This window comes from Hippoglossus stenolepis, chromosome 13, assembly GCF_022539355.2.
Source record: "Hippoglossus stenolepis isolate QCI-W04-F060 chromosome 13, HSTE1.2, whole genome shotgun sequence".
In the NCBI taxonomy this organism is placed as follows: Eukaryota; Metazoa; Chordata; class Actinopteri; order Pleuronectiformes; family Pleuronectidae; genus Hippoglossus; species Hippoglossus stenolepis.
The window spans coordinates 10068863-10089471 of NC_061495.1; the positions used below are offsets into that span (position 1 = coordinate 10068863).

The 20609-nt window shown below is 44.2% G+C and overlaps 1 protein-coding gene across 2 annotated transcripts in view; it reads right to left on the bottom strand.

The window, feature by feature from the left end:
• LOC118120013 (receptor tyrosine-protein kinase erbB-4) overlaps nucleotides 1-11609 on the bottom strand; it is a 283408-nt gene extending 271799 nt beyond the window's left edge. For both annotated transcript variants that reach the window (XM_035174572.2, XM_035174571.2), the window contains exon 1: nucleotides 11161-11609. In XM_035174572.2, the coding sequence (XP_035030463.2) occupies nucleotides 11161-11239 (79 nt within the window). In that variant the 5' untranslated portion in view covers nucleotides 11240-11609. The remainder of the gene's footprint in view (nucleotides 1-11160) is intronic.
• Nucleotides 11610-20609: the final 9000 nt, after the last annotated feature.

Sequence of the window (20609 nt, forward strand, 5' to 3'; positions counted from 1 at the left end):
ACAGCATCTGGAGACATGCAAGTTTTCAGATAAGAATTAGGCAGCTTAACAAAGTTGTAAAACCAGAACTGAACAAAAAGGATTGGAAGAAATACCCACAGAGCTCTGCAATATTATTTCTCTTTCAAACCTTTTGTCCACAAACTTATTTTTAATGTTTACATTCGTCATCATTTAATTTGGCTATGATATGATTTTGATAATATTGCATTGCTTTGTATCCCAAAGTCTTTGTAGGGGTGAGTCAGCCACTATACCTGTGATGCACATTTTATTCAAACGACGATAAAAATAAATGTGACATGGATTTGTGACTGTGTATGTGAGTGTTTTCTGGTAAATCAAGCAGATGTCATCCAGTGTCAACATTTGGAACCATTCAGCTACATTTTGCCTCAAGGTCTAATGTGAAAAGGGCCCGTCCCCGTCCAGACAACGTCCATGAGACAAGTGCCTCCCTCATTTCCAGGCGAGTCACGTGGAGCTGGGAGCCAGGAGCCACGGCGGGAGCCTCCTCCAGGACAAAGCACTCGGAGCACGGACACACTGAGGGCCTTGTTCCCCCTTCGCCTGGCTCCATGTCAAGTGGGTGTTTGCTTACCGAGAGGACCAGGACCCTCCTGGAGGGGGGACGCAGCACGCAGCCACTACACGCAATTGAACTTGGTGACAGTTGGACTCGCTGTGGGTACATGTATGAGCAGACATTCATTAGGTATATATCCAAGTCAGTTCCTGGTTAAAACTCTGGATAATGTCTGAAGGTGTGAATACAGCAGGAGATGTTTCGGAGTGTTCGCTGCGATCGACCGGGAATGTTGATGACGGGACAGAAACAAAACTGAAAATAAAATAATAATAGAAATATTTCAATATGAAAAAAAAGGGGCCATACATGTAGAAGGCATAGACGAAGATGTCAACTTGGAAAGATAATGAGATTCAAGAGGTTTTGGTGACAACGGTCAGTGTTGGTGTGCTCATGTGATCTCCGCACCAGAATGAATACGTCCTGCCTCCTGCACGCTGCGCCTCCCCTCGTCTGAACGCTCAGGAGATTTGTGTGTTGCTGTGAACGCACTTGACCAGAGAATCTCCTGCCGTATTGTTCATATGTGACAGGCGACCATTCTCTGGAGTTCATGAAAACCGCCTATGAAAACAACAATATGGCTACAGCGAGAGCTTGAAGATGAGCATCATCAACAGATCTTATGATGAACTTAATCAATGCACTGTATCTGCTGAGGGAAACCCTGGTTTAAAACTATTGCAAATCCTCGTCATACATGAAAAAATCCATTGGTCTCCAGTGAGCAGTGCCAATGTGCTGTAATTCAATAAAGAAAAAGAAAAAAATGGTGGAAAACCCACAGGGTGACACAATGGAAAACTGTTAACAGGTGCACCGTTTGAGGAAAATGCTGACTCATCCCAGAAACCCTGGCAAGGTATGCCGGTCAATGGTGTCCACCACACCCTGCTGCCTCTCTTTGTCTCGTACTGTCCCCTTCTGCCTTCACCCAGCATCTGGCTAAATCTCACCAGTGTCCTTGCTGACGCCCTCGGGTGAACTGGGCCATGTCAAATCTGGATCCATCAATCACCCGGTGCCAGCCGTGTTGAGACAGAGCGGAGGAGAGGGTGCTGGTGGAGAGGCACAAATGGAGGGCTGGGCTCAGGGAGGAGGGCCGGGGCAGTTAAGGTGAAGTATAGCCACCGGTCCTTCCTATCTCACCTCATTGCTCTTCTGTCCCGACCTCCCTGTCCCTCGCTCTACAGCTGCGAGAAACTCAAACTTGTACAGAGTTCGGAGTCAGCCGCTGGGTCAGGAGAGGGAGTCTTAACTTAACGAGAGGTTCAGGGAATAAAACACATAAGAGGAGAAGAGAGGAGAGGAGGAGGGAGAAGGCAGATGAAGAAGAAAGGAGGAGGAAACAAGATGTACCATGAGGACAAAAGGCGAAAAGAAATGAGTGAGGAGAAGCATTGGGTGAGTCTGTCCTGAGATCTCTGTGTGTGTGTGTGTGTGTGTGTGTGTGTGTGTGTGTGTGTGTGTGTGTGTGTGTGTGTGTGTGTGTGTGTGTGTGTCGGGCAGAATGAAGTATCCCTGTCAGAGTCCCTGCACCCCCTCTGGGCTGCTGCTGATTAATTGTCAGTCCAGCTCCTGTGATAGCAACCGCTTTAACCAAGACTCCCAAGACACTCACCCATGTCCTCTCCCTGCCGAAAGACACCTCTCCTCCTGTGCACGCGGCCGCCTGGCTGCCCTTCTCCGGCTAAAATTAGGAGACTTCCTCTCCTCTTTTGTCTCCCACTCCCCCCCCCCCTCCGCAATCCCTTCGTTTCTGTCTCCCTCTGGCTGCTACAAATAATCGTATATCAGCACCCTTATTCACCTTGCCATAGGGGGATGATGTCTCTCTGTGGGAGAGAGGTTTTGGAACAAAGGCAGGGGGGCTGAGCACAGTATGAAATGCAGTGTACCCCCCCGTGTGTGTTTACACGTGCACTAGTGACATGCTGAGATAAAACACCCCTGTCTCAGGTAAACAGGCTGGCGCAGCGGGGCAAAAGAGCCAGGATTGGCTCTGGACCCGGTCCGCAATTAGTCAGCTCCTTTCACATTTGATATACACTCATGCCCACATGCACCCTGAAGTTCCTGCAAGAAGAAAAAATATATGTTCCAAAGACACGCACATTCTGATCAATGACTTTTACAGCTATCCTATTTTTTGCAGCATGGTTAAACTTTGAACTTTTTAATGCATGCATTTTAAAAACTGCTTTCCCAAACCGAACGCTAACTGCCACGCTCAGCACTGTCCCTTTCTTCCCCCTCCCTCCATCCCTCCCGCAAAGCTGCAGAACCATAGCATCCATCCGTATGGCTATATAGCCGGCCCCCAAAAGCAGCCAAGGTCAATTGCCTTTCCTGCTTCTCTCATCCTGTGCTTTATGTACCTTCACATCCAAGGGGGGAAAGAGAGCTGCGCTATTCCTGCTCTGCTGCAAGGTGACTGCTGCCTCACACGCCAGCGACAGCCGCACTAATACGGGCTTGAAACAGCGTTTCCTTTGAGACGCTCTTATTTCAACAGTGAATGTATATTTAAAAAACTACCTGTTCAAAGAAAAATGAAATGTATGATGTCCCTTTTCATGAAGATGCTCTAATCTGTCTTGGCTTTTATCTGCCAGCAGATACTGATCCTGTTAAAAAGGCCTAAAAACCTCAATGAACATCCCCAGAAAAAACAGATTCTTTCTTGAGATAAAGTTGACTGTGTCTGTGGCTGAGGTTAAAAGGGACATAAATGACTGTAATGTGGTCTTTGAAGGAGCTGTTGATCAATATTAACGACTCAATTATTCCACTGAGCTCTGAGATTCCTGTATTTTCTGGCTCAGACTCCCTCTCTCTCTCTCTCTCTGTGGCAACAAAGAAAAAAAATGAAGTAAATAAATCAATATTCCAATACAAAACTACCAAAACACGCTTTGTGAACTCAACCGATCTTTCCATGTTAAGCCACAAGTCATTGTGCAAAGGGTAGTATTTATTTAGGTTATTATAAATGTTAGAATAATTCCCATGTTAGATTTTCATGTTTGTGCAGAGTTGATGCACGGCTGAGAAAAGCAGGAAATCAAAACCGATCATTAGTTGTACTTTCTTTTTCTGTTCATTCTCTTTGTCTCAGCCTGTTCGACTGTGTGCTTCGTCCTTCATCGCAGCCTGTGTTTCTCCTCATCCTCACCCCGATGAATAATAACCATTGTAAATAATGGTCAGACTGAGACTTCTGTGCTCATGCTCCTCAGCCATGGGTTTATACCGTGCTTGTTGTACTCAATTTTACGTTTTTCTCCCCCAGCGTTAAATCATTGTGATTTAATATGAATCTTGATGGTATTACAGTGAGATTCTTCGTGCTGTAACCTTTCTTTTTTTTTTCCGTGGGAGCGATAGCATGTTTGACGCAGCTATTTTTCTCAGCCTCGCATAGATAAACTGTTTCCCGGTGAAGTCTGAATCTCTCCCTCTCCCTCCGCCTCTCTTGCTCCCAGATGTCTCCTTACAGCTGCCATGACTGACTGCAAACTCATTCATTACAGGTCACAAACGCCAAGTGCTTCATTTAAAAGGACGCCACCCCTCCACCGCCGCCACCACCACCCTCACCTCTATCACAAGTGAAAAATCGACCTGCGAGAATAGCACACGGGGCACGCCGCTCCATTAGCACTGAACGGAGGCCAGCAGCAGCACCCCCCGAAAGCTGGCAACAGGGTTTGAGCGGTGGGGGCAAAACAGAAAGACAGAGGGGGATAGTTTCGTGACTTATTTAATTCTGTGTGCGGAGCAATAACACAGACGTGGAGCAGATCCTTTTAGATGCAAGGCCTCTATAAGACATATCTATTTCACATGGGTTGCTAAGATTGACAGCAGTGGCCGGCTAAGTAGTTAAGAACATAATTTTTTTTGTTTTAATTTCAATTTTTTTTTTCAATTTTAACTTTCCACCTTTAACCACATCCCAAGGCTGTTTCATATTTATTCAGGCGTACAAATCACCAAATCAAGATTTTGCGTGAAGCCCGTGTTCCGCCGGCCATATCCGATACCACTCAAAGCCCGTCTGTAATTACATTGTAAATGCAGATTAGCTATGAATATTTTAGAAGGGGATTACTAAAAGAGGAACGAGACAGAGAGGGGAGGGGAGTCGGGAGAAATCAGCCCTTTAACGCGCGCGCGCGCAGAACTGCATGAAAAGCTCATTTGAAGGTAGAGCTAGTCTTTCATGCCCAAGTTGTCAGGCTATTATCATCCTTTCATATGTTCGCCACCATTATTAGCTGTGAGCGGGAATAGAAAAATAACACACAAAAAAAAAGGGAGAATAAAACACATCACTCCAATGTGTCAGGCTGTCGCTTCACAGAGGGAAGGAAAAAAAGAGACACGGCGGACCAACTCTTATCGTCGGACTCTCATTCTGAAACATGGCGGTAATGAGTGTGTCTTAACAAAGATTAGCCATAATTTCCATTGTCATTTTAATGCTCCCACATTATGTGGAGGCTTACAAAGCCACAGATGAAGGCAGAGGGTGGGTGGAGGAAGTGGAACAAGCAGACAGTGGAGCAGAAAGAGAGTCTCTGGAGCATGGTTAGTCTGTCAGTCACCCTCTATCCCCCCAACCATGCAGCCGCGCACACAAACGCCGGGACACACAGTCACCGCACACACACGCACACACACACACAAACACGGCGTATGCGCATGTTTGCCAGAGCCTTTGTCACCAACATTTTGAAACCCTCAAAAATGTGGTTGTCAAAAAGGGGTTGGTGCCTGACAGCCTCCCGCAGCCCTCCAGGAGGATGCAGAGGACAGACTGGCTCATTGTGCGAAGAGCAGCAGCAACAACAAAGGGGATCAAAAGTCTCACACACTGACAGACATACATGATGCCTGCAGCCCCCCCATCACCACCCCCAACATCCACATTGTTTGGCGAGCGCAGGAGTAAAGGCCTGGATCTCACACGTTTGCCTCGTACTTAGGATGTGATGGCCCAGGGTGAACACAGTATGAGCGCGTGGGTACGTGTGTGTGAGCGTGTGGGAGGGAGTATAGTGGAGTACGTGTGAGGCGCACTGGCCACCACTCTGCACTGGTGGACGTTATGTGATTAACGGCGCACAACATTCTGAAGAATGTATATGTTGACAAAACAATAAAAGTTTTGCACGTTTCATTTTGAATAACCATGAACCATGTGATTGTTTCTCCGAGAAATTGAAGTTAACCTAAAATTTTGGTCATTGCTTGATTTTTCACTGGGGGTGGAAAGATTCTGGTTGAGTTTGGAGTCAAACCATTTATATAAATACAGACTTTCCTTTCGGGAAAAGTAACTTATTCACTCTGATAACCTTGCACCACCCAAAGTGCAGGGAGAAAAAGTCTTAGCGGAGATTTTTGACTGACAGTTTTCTGCACTGTGCATTCCACTGTATCGCTTGGCCTCTTTTCTTGAGTGTTGTTTGTGTCGATTCCATTACAGCACACTCAGAAAGCCTGATTGTTACTAGAAGCCCCGAGACTTCCGTCGTTTTTCATGCTGCAAGCATCTGCTTGGTGGCCCTAAACGCACATTTGCCAACCTAATTAAATCGCAGTGGACTGATTTCCTCCACTACTGGAAGTTAGTCCCCAATCTGTCTAAACTAGCGGTGGGATATTGTCAGCGATTTCAAGCAGGAGCCCTCTTGTCTTCGCGCACAAAGTGTTTTTTGCGCTACCTTGTTAATGAAGACTCAGGTTGCTGTGTAGTCAGCGCTCAGGGCCAGCACAGAGGCTATCAGTATTTCTATTTTGCGAGTCTCTCTCTTGCTCTCTTCTCTTTCATTCTCGCACAAAGCTCGCTCAATTTACCAAAAGCAAAAAAAAAAAAGAAGGAGAGGAACCATAAAAAGCAGAGAAAAATAGACGGAGAGAAAAACGGCAACAAGCATTCCACTCCCAATAAACGTCATCAAAACCGCCGTAATCCAATTGCTCGTAAACCAGGCCTCGGACGAGTTTGCATTTTAAGTACGCGAGTGATAAACAGCTGGACACATTGAGCCGGAACAGACACTGGTGACACTCCAATCCAATTATGACATCCTTCACGAAGAGGACATGCAATAGCCACGTCGACGCACATGCATGGTGCATTTATAACTGCAGGTGATGAATGAGTGTGCGGCACTTGTAAAGGTCACATAGGATATGATCCAATCATTTCTGCGCGCCGCAGAGAGTCCGACTATAACTAGGCCATCAACATGTCACAACTGGAAAACAGTGTCTGGAGAACGTCGTAGTTACTTTAATGTCGTCTTGTCACCCAGGACAAAAGGAATCTGTTGTGATCCAACAATATGATACAAAGTACAAAAGTCCCTATGGTTGGAATTATAGGATATTACAAGAGATTAGAGATTTAAAAAGAACATCTATAGGGAGAATAAGGTCATAGACTCGCACGCACGTTCAGTCCCTGTTGGAATATTTGGTGATTTTTCATCGGGGATCGGTGGGTGGCATTGTGGGTGCCACACATGTATTATTGATGCCAGTGCTCCGAAAGCAGTTTGTTGAGAAGTGGGGGAGATTTATAGGAAACTTAACGTTTTCCACTCGACTGCAATGAAAGCACAGTGTAAGCTTACACACAAGCAGAAGGTGTTTTATTCTTTATCCGAGTGCAGGGTGAAATCCACGGGAGACTGAGGACACACAATGAGAGGGGTGAGAATTACTCTTCTGGAGCGAGTGTGTTTTGGCCATTTGGTTATTTTGCTTGTCTGGTTACAGCAACATAGAATATGACGAATGAATGTTGTGTCTTTTACTTTTGATCATTGCAAAGAAAAGAAAAAAAATCTACCACAAAAGGGAAGAATATGTTTTTATCTTTCAGCCGGCATTGATCAGCTTGGTTCCCAGGTTGATCAATGTGAGCTGAAACTAGACAGGATAACTCCGCATTTCATTTTTTTTCTCTAACATTTTTTGCTGTATGGATTCACGCTCTGGAGCTGCTCACTCAAAACAAAGAGCTTCCCGTGCCCTTTCCTTCCCGACAAATGGAAGTGGATCATCTCCTATAATCAAAGACTCTTCTAATAAATAATAAAAAAAAGCCTGGTTGGCAGTGGAGGGTCAAAACTCCTTCAACCGGCGACGACAGCAGGCAAAGATATGACTGTAAGAGGGGCTTTGTGGCCAAGCTGATCTGTGTGGGCCGCCGAATGTGACACCATTCTTTCCCATCGCTTCAGAAAAAGGAGCGGACACAATGAGGAATAGTGTACAAGAAATGTCAGTCTAGAGCGTGGTGAGAGTGGGAGAAAAAGAAATGATAAATCCCCCTTCCTTTCTTTCTCACCCAGTCTCTCTCTGTGGCTCTCTCGACCCCTTGTAAACATTTTGATATACTGTGAACTCTCGCATGAGCTGCACAACGGGAAGTGCACTGTCAGTTTCAATCCGGCAAACAGTTGGTGCCACTGTGGGGAAAAAAAAAAGATGGAGGCGAAGGTGTAACCACCAAATATACTTCTAACTATCATTTCTAGAAGGAAGCCAATTCCATCCTGTGAGTCAGAATTCAGACGAGGAGAGAGGGAGTCGCTCCGAGCTGAGAAAGAGGGTCATTTAAGGATGGAGTTTATCTTCATTGCAGTGATTACACTAATTGAAAACACACACACACACACACACACACACACACACACAGGGAAGATGATGTGAATTCACTCCTGCGCACAAACTATATGAATATTCATCAACATCGATAGAGTTTTTGGAAAATGACCATATGGTTGAGTTCCAGCAGCTGTAGCCATATGCATCTCCCGCCTCGGTCCTCCAGCTGCAGTAAACTGAGGAGCAGAGCAGGGACTCCTGTGGCACAACTCGGCATCTTCACCTGTACTGGTGTTTGGGAAACCTGTATTTGTGTTGCTCCCCCACGTGGACTGGGGGAACTTTAGGACTCGCCTGCACCTAACATGCGTGGATCTAGGACAGGTGTCTGCAGAAAAAGGTGACATTTGAGAGAAATGTCAAACCGACGCGACTGGTGGAACATTTCACATGAATTTAGCCCAATTTATCACGGAGCATTACGTTTTTAATGAGTCATTAGGGGGGGAGATACGAGCTCGCGTCGAGGAAGCTTGTGAAAAACCCGACTGTGCGTCTCCTGCGCGCGCACGCACACACGCACACACACACTATCACGGTGCCTTTCTCTGCCAATTCCCTCTCAGTGACAGAACTTAATCCGCACGCACGCACAGAAACTCGCGCACTGATATTCATACAAGCCGCTCTTCTTCTCCTTCGGTTCGTGTGCACGGGGCTTTTTTTGTTCCTTCAACTTCCAAATACATTTTACACAAGACGTGGCGCCCTACCTGAGATGCCATCAGTCTGTGTGTGTGTGTGTGAGAAAGAGAATTATCGCTGTCACCTTCATGCTGGATTCCCTCGTTTCCGGGAAATAACACCAGACAGGTTATTGAAACACTGCGAAGAGAAGTGGTCCTGAGGGGAATCAGAGTTTTTAGGTTCCATTTGTTGTGTTAGAATAAAATGTTTTGTTTCACTCCCTGAAATGCAGCTCGCTTGCTTGAACACAGAATGTGCCGGGGGGAAATAACTCATTTACTAATATATAAACGAAATAAATGTATCGATAGGGAGATTTTTAAGTTCGTAACTCGTCCAAATTAGCCCCAAATCCAAACTCCAAATGGTTCTTGTGTGGTAAAAACAGAGGGTCGTCTGCAGACATGGACTAAGATTTCTCCAACTTTCCTTTAAGAATAATTACTTTGCGCTTTTGTCATCATATTTACGGACGGCAGCGTTATGAGCCTAGAACGACAAGATGACGTCCTCCCCACTCTCTCGCTTCAACACTAAATCCAACATTTAAATTCAATCACCCTCGGTTCCCCTTTTAACGCTTTGCTCTTATCCACCATGGGTTAGCGTGGTGGGTCTGCGTGTTAAACTGTGCGTAATTCCAGGTTATGGGATGCAATTTAAAACGCATGCAGTGCAAACATGTCGAAATGTTTTTTTTAGGCTACCGACATAATCTGTGCTTGAATTTCTTGTAAGTGTTGTAAGCAGCGAAATGAATCACAGTGAGACTCAATACAAAAACGACAATAGGCTACAGACTTTCAACACTGGTGTTGACAAATTGAAGAGACTAAACACAGGCTTGGGTAAGGTTTAATGTGTGCACATGCGGTTAAATCACTTTCCCTGCATCGGTTACATCAACTCTAAATATGTGGTCAGAGCAGTCTCACGAAGCGGGAGTGAGGAGAGTCGCTGAAAGCAGAGAAAAGTGCTGGATGGGGGGGACGCATGTGCGTAATGGACATGTCTTATTTCCATCGTCGTCCTGCTTGATGGTGATGGCAGTGGTTTGCTTTGGTCGATACTATGTGACATTTGCAAACCTCTCTCTCTTTCTTTCTCTCTCTCTCACACACTCACAGTTGGTGAGTGCACCTGCCCGCGCGTAAAGAGCGCCGCTGCGCTGTGCAAACGGTACTGCCGCCGCCGCTGCCAATGTCATGTGCGCTCCCGACGCCGACTGCTTGTCAAACCTGTGGTCCACACGAGTCCCCCGAGGGGGCCTCGTTTTAAATGAGGAATAATGTGATTCCACGGTAACCCGCTTTGCTTGTATCCCGATTACAGAACGCATACGGATGAAAGTTCACCAGTGAATCACCCTCTGCACAGGTGCAGGACACAGATCGGCGCTGAAACACAACTACGACAGGAACGTTTCCAAACGACTCCCTGCGTGACTGTCAACAGAAGTTCGGTAATCACAAACTGTGTAAATGAAACTGGCAACTGTGCTTCCAACTGTGTGCTGTTAAATACAACCTGCTTTCCCAAACCGATGTTTTAAATAAAGCAACCAATAAACCAACAGGCGACGCAGGGGTTTCAGCTCATTATCCCTTCGCTACTACAGGGACACATTAGTGCGCATTCAGGGGAAGAAAGAAAAAACAGTCAAGACAGAACTTTTGGAACAGAGTCTCGCAGAAAACGCGGGCTTTGCACATCCACAGGAGAGAAGACGAGCTCCCAGTCGCCTGGTGTAACGCGGGGTTGTGTGTGTGTGTGTGTGTGTGTTTGTCCACACTGAGTCTAAAGGGACACGTGCGATGGACATTAAATGCTCTCCCTTCTCTCCAGATTCAACAGTGCCGCTCTGTGCACGAAGCAGACAGAGCAAATTCTTCATTCAGTTTAAAACACAGCAGAGAAATGCACTGCTCCAAGCTGCTCGCACCGTCGTCACCGGTGTGTCTGCTCTCTGCACACGCCATCCCTGTCAACTGTCAAAGGCGTTTCTCCAAACAAAATCACGGTACAAGGAGTGGATTGCGCGTCAGTGAAACCCCGCTGGATTCGTGCGTAAAAGGAACAGTACTGGAAAAAGTGTGCTCGAAGGAGAGTTGTGCCGCTGCGCTCAGTGCGCACCGAGCTCCCAGCACCGCGCAGCGACAGGCAGGGCTGCGCACCGGGCAGAGGACGGGTTCACTCACCTGGTTGAGAGGAGCTCGACCCAAACAAGAAGCAGGTCAGCAGGAAGCCGAAGCAACACGGGGTGGTCGTTGGTTTCATCGTTGTGCCTGGCGATTATCTCCTTTAAATTCACATGTCCAGCGGCGGTATCCTTCCTCGAGACGACCACAAAGGATGAGCGGCTCGCGTCTGAAGCCTCTTCAGCCTGGGACTTTGGGGACTTTAGCCGCTTTGGACTAAGTTTACAATTTTGTTTCGCCCGCTCTGCGCCTCCGCCTCTCGAGCGCCCGCGGGCTCAACTTGGGACTGACGTGAAGGCAGAAACGGTCAGAAAATTAGTTTCCAAACGCGCGCACTGTCGGGCTCGTCTAAACAGTATAAAGCAGTACACTCATGCCATTACTCCCGGAGTTGGATACAGTATGCCGCCGTCGACTCGTGTTCCTCAGACACACCTCCGAGCCCTTTAACTCCTCCTCCGGACGCTGTGATTGGCACAGGTGCCCGACCATCACCCCGAATCCAACCAGACGCCTCTCCAGACGCGCCGCCATTGGCTGACGGGAGACGCCAAAAAAACCCCTGAATTTGTGCGTCGGCCCCGTCGCACCTGTCACGCTGAACACAGTGGAGATAAATGCTGAGAGAAGGATGTAGAGGTGTAATTGGTAAAAGGGAGCTGGATGATACTAATAGGGGGCTTTGCATGCGCTATTGAGGCTCTAATCCAGATTCCATAGACATTGGAAGTGCGTAAAACTGGATTTGACTGCTGGTTCTGTGCTTTGTGAGTGCAGTGACAACTCCAACATCATATATATATATTTAAAGTGACTCAATCTGTCATTTCCTGTCATCCCTCCACTCTATATATGTGCTCCTAAAACCTAAAGTCACTTTATTGTGCAAAGGCTGTGATACAACATAATAAGGCAATCAAGAAAACATATTTTGACAGCAGAATTAGGAGATCATTTTACCCCCCCTTGCTGCATGTTAAAGCAAGGCTTCCCATTTTTCCTCACTTATCAGAGTACATTACCGTTGAAGGCAATATCTCTCCATATCCAGGGTAATCATTTCCCCGGGGTTGGCTCGGTGTAAATGACACAAATAGAAGTCAAATAGAACGTTTAGATAGCGGCATTGTCGTGCTCGCCGAGCTATCTGTAACAGTTTGAAAGCAGTGACTTTGCGGTGACAGAAAAAAAAAAATAACTAAGTTAATGGGAGCTTAGGAAACAATGTGACAAAAGGTTATTACTTTCTGAACCAGCTGCCGCCTGCTTTCGAACTTTGGGAGGGAGAAGGTTGAAGGCCTCCCGGAGTTACAATATGTCCGCACATCTGGATGGAAACCATGCACTCTGACTCATGACTGTCCCCCCCACCTTAGGTTCTGTCTCTCCTCTACACACACACATACTAAGTAGCCAGCGTCTGCAAAGGCAAAGACATTAATTGCAATAAATAGTTTTTTATTGTATCAATTTATCCGATTAATTACATATTTAGAGTTGAAGCATATTTACAGGCGGATAAGGTGAAATATTTATCCGGAAAATGAAGCCAGTTTTAGGCCCAAACACATTAGACTGTAATGACATCAGGTTTTAAGCACCAGGAACCATCGGGTGGAAGTAAATTCTATCATTATGGGTCTTTTAGGAGACACGAGGATGATATTTATGCCCCTTTCGGAAGCAGGTGTTCACTATAACTGGAAGAGGCAGTTTACCTTCCTTTTAATTTCACATTACATCAAAGGGAACGCCTGGGCAATAATCTACTCCAGTCCATAAACATCCTTCTTTTAGCTATAGGCAGGTCACTCCTCCCCAGGGACCTTTCAAGGCTTTTTGTGTGCTTCTAATAGGGAGGCAGACCACTTGCGAGCAAACACATACACACACACACACACACACACTCTTACACACAAGCCAGGCCCAGTGCTCTTTTCTTATCCTGGAACAGCCAGCTCAAACCCCCATGCCAAGCATACCTTACGCTTTGAGAAAATATGATGCAGACATTTTTCACTTTGAACAAAGTCAAACGGCTCTGTTTTTTTTTCTTTTCTTCCTCTTCTTTTAGCTTGGTTGCAGAATGAATAGTGTGCACTGAACTGTGAGGGGCACTTCTTGAACCTCCGCTGCAGTATTGACCCTCCGCCAGTGGGGGGCAGTCCATTCCTCACCTCATAGGTCAAAGCAGCGGTGCGGTGGCACAGTGGGGGAGGTGGGCAAATCCAAGCTGCCACCAACTCGTTTCCTGGCTCCCTGTGTGACATTGGCGTTCCGTCACACGGAAGCGTTATTAAATATTTCTCAGCAGAAATGAGCTTTTAATATCACTGACACCACAAATTTATTAAGAAATGTAGAAAAATGAGATCTGGCAGCGCGCTACGGGGAGAGGCTTCACTCTAAATATGCCCCCAAATGGCTGCCGTTTATCATTTTTAATACCAAAAATGCAATTTAGCAGTGTTGTGTATTTTCATTATACATTACGCTTTAAGAGGCACCTCCTGACAGCATCATCCTAATGCTGTCAATTAGGTAATTTATTCCGGGGGATTATGAGAGGGAACGAGACGAGGTTTCATGTGTTCTTCCCGGCGTTCCCCGGTGCCTGCTGTACGGCTAATCTAATACATAACCCCCTGATTTGTTTAATGGATGAGACTTTGCTGCTGCAAGAGGAACGCCAATAAAAGCCGGGGCCCCTCCAGAGGCTATTGTGCCTCATAATGATGCCAGACACACAATGTGAGAGTTATGAAGCAATTTTTTATCATGCAGCACATTGTTTTGCTCTGTTGGTGCCGTGCGAGTAAAGGCAATCTCTCCCTGCAGCACAGCACTTCTCCCCCACACTTAGATAAACCTTCAGTATGATAAACTGTCCCAGCCACATGTTGCAGAGATGAAGGAAGTTTAGGATTGAAATATGTGCGCCGTGCTGTTGATTTGCTGCCAAGACTTTTGTTTTTAAACTGATTTTATTGCACTTATATGTTGGGTGAGAATATTCTTTATGTTTGAAACTTACAAAAAACACCTGAAAACTCCAGATCTTCAGTAGACATACCACCAGAAGAGATGTATTCATTTTGGGAAAGCTATGCTCCTTAGAAAAGTGTTACCGCAATGGAGAAAATGAAAACGTGGAGCCATACGTGGTTAAAGGCTCAGTATGTAGGGCCTGGGGTTACCTTGGTAGAAAAGGAATATTCAGACATTACATACATTACATATATGATAGGAGTGAAATGTATTTCTGTTTGTATTTTCCATGTGCATTAATACCATTAATGTGCAATATGTGTAAATGTTTTTAATCAGCATATGATTATTTCACTATCATTTGCAATATCCCATACAACTATAACTCCTTTGAACCTTACTACTGACTCTCACTTTTGTTTAGCATTAGTTTCACTGTCTCGAGTAAAGACAGGTTTAATATTCTTCTGTTTTTTTCCCTCTGTGTTCTAATTTAAATTGTTGTAATTTTGGGGCAAGTTTGTTGAAGAATTTCCTTTGGGATTAATAAAGTCTTATTTTATCTTGTCTATATCTACTGTATAATTATCTGTAACACACTAAGAATTCACGTGTTTTCTTTGCCTTCAAATTTCCTTTTCATATATACGTCTGGAGCGGGTCGTCCTCCTATGAGTCCACCATCTTGCACCACCATGTTTCTACAGTAGCCCAGAAGGGACAAACCAACCACTGACTCAACCTGAAGGCCACTGTCCTTTCTCCTACAAGCTTGGACGGGAGGGTGAGGGGAAGTATTCAGTTAACACCCTCCACTGACCTTTGTCTACATCTGCATGCATCTGCACTATGTCCTTCAATTGGTATGTGAAGATATTAAGACTGGAATTTCAAATGGATTAAAACATGTGAAACCCAGCACTCTCCACTATACTGCCTGTTTTTGTGCAGGACAAAAACGACATTCAAGTCATATGCACCTGTACAAAAGACCTTCAGATAACAGATAGCACCGCATGTCTTCTTTCATCCCTCTGCGATTCCCTATCTTTCCAAAACAAAAAGAGAAAAAGAAGTTGAATACTTCTTTTTGTTTAAAAAAAAAGAGGAAAAGAAATGCATTTCCATTTCGTAGACGCCACGGCTACAAACACTTACGGGCATTTGTTACTGTCAAAACAGAATGGCTTGTTGAATCGATAACGCTGAAGTTGTCTGAGGAACGCAATAAAAGGGCTAAAAGACTATCACAACACCTCAGAGTATTTCAGTCTTTTTACACAGTGAGGGAATACTAAATCAATACCAGTATGGCTGCCTGCACTAATCGCTGCAGACGCTGATAAGAAAAAGTTCTATCAACATTCAACTGTCTCCAAGGGACTCCTCCATTCCATTAACAATGTAAATGCTCCTCTATTCAAAACGTGCATTTATAGAATTATGAATCATTTTTTTGATCAGATGTGAGACCGCGGACAGATTCTCATTCTATAATGACAAGTACAAACAGCAGTGGTGAACATTTTCAGGTCGTAGATTGCCATTGATTGTATCTATGTCGGTTGACATCTCAGGCTGCCGGCTGTTCTCCAGTCAGAGACGACAGTGGAAAGATAAACAGAGATGACACGTCATTTGACATGCTGACTGATAAAAAAGAAAAAAATCAATCAGAAACACCTCCCCCTCATTTCCATGATATCATTATTCATCGTTAATGGACACTTTTAGGGGAAGATGTGACTGTAACATATCAAGTCCCATACATTTTATTTTTTCTAAATCAGAATCAGTTCCTCAGATTTAAAGTGTGTTTCGAGAAAGTCTATTACAACCTGTGTGGCAATCTTTAAATGTCAGAATTGCTGGCTCCTCGTGCTAATGGTGGCATTTGATTCTTTTGTTGGGATCGCATTGTTAAAGGTCCAGTGTGTAAGATTCAGGTGAAAGGGATCTGTTGACAGAAATTGATTATAAAAGAATCCTAGTGATGTTTTTCTTAGTGTGTTTCATCTAAATTGTACAAATTGTTGTGTTTTCTTTACCCTAGAATGGAACCTTTATATTTATATACTTTATATTTACATCTAGGAGCAGGTCCTCTCTACGGAGGCCGCCATGTTTTTTTACAGTCGTCCAAACTGGAAAAACCAAAAACCTTTTGAGTTGTTATGACAACTGAAGGTTACCACAGGTTCTCTCTCATGTTTGGAAGGGGAGGGCGAGGTGAGGGGTATTCAGCTGCAACATGCAACTTCACCAGTAGATGTCACTAAATTCTACACACTGAACCTTTAAGCATGGCGTGAGTGCTGCAGCCATAATCTGCTATTTCCCTGGCAAACTGAATCTTTTCATCTACCAGGTTTGGTTTTTTTTAGTGCATGTCTTCTATCATGCTATCTATGCTGGGATGTGATTGAAAATAATTCTTCCATTTGAGATTTTAAGGCCTTAAATGCTTTGGGGCATGTTTGCCTATCATACTCAAATTATATTTATTTACTTAATTATTTTTTTGACATTTGCTTGTCTAACCTCAGCTCGGTTCACTCTTCCTCTCTTGTGAGTCTTTTGGGCTCCAGCTATATTACTTACTGAAGTACAATGTCTCTACTCACCTGGACCCCCTGCTCCTTTTTTAGTGACATCCCCCCACCCATGCATGTGGTAAACCTAATATGGATGTTTATTTAGCATTAGAAAAATAATCCTCTTAACACTATTATTGATTGTTCAGCTTAAGAACAATGGTGTGTCTACTGCTTTGGTTACTATACAGCAGATTTTTGTTTTTTCAGGTATAATTTGAATTTGTTAGACGTCGTACCTTTTTAATTAAGTTTCACAGAATATCTTTTTTTACGGCTGGTATTATGCCAATCCATACTGCCTTTATGATCCTTTGTTCTTTTGGGGCAATGACAATTAAGGAACAAAATGAAAACATTAGACACATTAGGAGGGTTTAGTTTGTTCTCACATTTTTAAATGTTTAAATGAAGGTATAAATGCACCAAATTAATTAAATCTGGCTGAATATGCTTGTCTTTAGTGAGAACCACAGTTTGTTGCTTCCTTTAACCAGAATAATCTACTCACTTCAAAATAACTGACCATAAAAAAAATATATATATCCCAGACGACCACTTTGGACGTTGCCACTGGCTTCAATCTGAGCCTGTACGTGTCATAACAAAGTCCCACTGTTGCTTACTCGTTGCATCAGCTTTGTTTGAATAACTAACATGACATATGCGAGATCAGTAGTCAGACCAGGAAATGTTCTGTAACGGAGCCTAAATGAGAATATTTGTACAACAAACCAGTCTGAACTCTCGCGGGGGGGGAATCAAGAAGCTTTGTGATCCACAACAGCAGATGAGTTCACGTTCAAAAATGCAGATCAGCTGACAGGGTGCGGACATTGGGCGCAAAGATCGGGTAATTTTTAATTCACAGTCGATTTAATTATGTCAAATTGTAGCTGCTGACGACAGATAAGTGCGTTATCGGAAGAAGCACTGATGTGATTAATTGTTCTCGTGCAGGATTGCAAGGCCTTCGACTTGTTGCATATGTTCGGGCATGAAATCCTCACACGGCAACATTCAGGATAGCATCAGTTTATAATGTTTTTCTAAAATAACCATTTCTTCATACATTTGCTGAACTCATGATAATCACTCCGCCGTCACAGTCGTGCACTATTTCTCCATAAACTGCAGCTGGAAATTATGCATTTTGTAGCTGTTTGCAAGGGCTCAAACAAACTCTATTGATTATTATGTGTGAAATATGTAAAAAATGCAATATTACACTTTGACCTGATGGAAATAATACACTACTTCTACTCCCATCTGTGTAACCCACTGAGATTAAGACAACTGAAGCAGACTGAGTGGAAATGACAGATTCTTTCACTAAAGCTGAAAACAATAACCTGCGTTGATGAGAAATTTGGGCACGTTCACATCAGTGTAGCAGTCCAGCTGGATATGAATCATAAAAATGTCCTCAGTGTCATTTAATTCAGTCTGAGGAAGAAGAACCAACAGGAATTGATTTGGCTTTGAGGGAGAATTGTTTGCATGGAAGCATTGGAAGTGACGAAATTGCAAATTTCTCTGGGTCGTACCCTTGTTTCCCTCCTTCACATTTCTCCTCTCACTGAACTCTCGTAGTGGCTGAAGAGTCGACTGCAACTCTGCACGAGTCTGACTCAGTGAGCAATAAGCAGATTTAGCACATTACACACACATGATTATGTGGCCATTTCCTCAGTGAATGAGTCTCATCAGAAGTCACTGAAGAAGCCACTGAGTGTGTAATTGTTTCCCATTAGGGATGGGGTGTGTGTGTGTGAGTGTGAGTGGGGGGTGGGAGGGTGTCGGCTGCCATCAAGTCGCATCTCGCTGCAGTTTGCTGACGAATGCTTGCTGTCCACTGAGTGCGGCGGGCTAATTCTTCAGTGGGTTGTGATGGAATTGCTCAAAACCCCAAAACCCCAGGATCAGTTTATGGGTGAGGTCCATGCATCTTGTCCCCCCCCCCCCTCCTATCGAGAAAGGAAGTGGGGTACAAGAGTTCAGATATTTGTTGATCTACTGTGACCACAAACATTATCATCAGTCATGTGAATGTCTGGATGTCTCTGCAGCTCCGATGCAGTCACTGCTCTTTATACGACCACGTGTGGCTTTATGAACCGTGTTTTATTATGTGCTGCTTTTGCTGTTTTGACAATTATAATGTGGAGATGATCACAATTATAAAATGCGCACACACACACACACACACACACACACACACACACACACACACACACACACACACACACACACACACACACACACACACACACACACACACACACACACACACACACACACACACACACACTTACAGAGAGGCCTGCACTGCAGTGATGAATGATGGTTGACACGCGCCCTTGTGCTGGTGTTGTAAACTGAAGAGCTGACATTGCAGATTACAGGCCGGTCAAAAGTTCAGACGAGGCCGAACCGTGTCAAGTGAGACCTGAGGAGGAGGCGCAGAGGACTTTAGTGAAGTTAGTAATGGCCTGAGACAGACTGACTGCACTGTGCTGCTGCTGATGGAGATGGGAGGAGCACTCTTCTCAGTGCTGCAGGGGGCTGTTCACTGTACACTGCTGCCATCTACAGGAGAGAACTGAAAACCATCACTGTCAGACTGGGCAGGTGTGGGAGTGGGAGCTACGCGCTACGGACCCTAAGCTAAAAACATGGATGGATGAATGAACAAATGAAAAGTATGAACATATTTCCATATATTCTAGAATGAAAACATGTATATGAATAAGGTAGAATAAACCAGTGCAGATAGTTCACCGGTAATAACTTGGCAACTCAAATCTGCCTCATAGCTGCCTCATGATATGAATTGAATCAAGTGGTGCAATATTTAACTTTATGGTTGCTAGTATAGATTTCAACTGAAATAATTTAAAAATATATATTTTTTAAATAAATGTAGTTGTTTATTCGTTTGTTATTTATATCTAAAAGCTTGATCTGCTTTTGTAGGGCTCCCTTACAGTTGATTGCACCAATTCACCACTGGATGGCAGTAAGAGAGAGCATCTGAAGTTGGATAGTGATGGACATGAAATGGTTTCTCTCTCTGTGTGTGTGTCTGTGTGTGTGTGCGTCTATCTAAAGTTATGAGGGCCAATTTTGGTTCTATACCATCATTGTGAGGACATTTTGGCTTGTCCTAACAAATTCAAATGGCTTTTTGAGGGTTAAGACTTGGTTTTAGGGTTAGGTATTTAGTTGTGATGGTTAGGGTTAGGGTAAGGGGCTAGGGAATGCATTATTTTAATGAGTGTATAGAGAGACGAGTATGTGTGTGTGTGAGTGTGTGTGTGTGTGTGTGTGTGTGTGTGTGTGTGTGTGTGTGTGTGTTTGTGTGTGTGGTCCCTGACGTGTGTGGACAAATACAGATGTGTTAAAACATATTAAACATCAGCCTTTTAGCTGAAAAAAAACAAAATGTGAGTGCTTTCATTGACGTGTTAAAACACTGGCGGTTTTTTGTTATGTAAAAATTACTTTGTAAAAACTCACTGGTTGAATTAATAGGACTTCCTTTTCCTGTTTTCATAGAAAAAATACTGTCAGACTTATTGTACTGTGCAGAACCACACGATTGCTCATGCAAAATATTTCCAGGAATATAAACTTTACAGAATGTGACGATCAAGGTAAAATCACTGTGCTTAAACAGTAACAGCCCAAGTTCCCTTCTCACCATAAAACCTGTACAATAACAGAAAAGGTAAGAGAGAGGTAAATAGATTCATGATCGGGTTTCTAGTGGCGACGTTTCAAATCCAAGCAATTTCAATGGAACAGCTTTAAAATGCCAAATTACAATTGATTTAAACAAACCATCAAATTCTGTTCCTGTCCAAC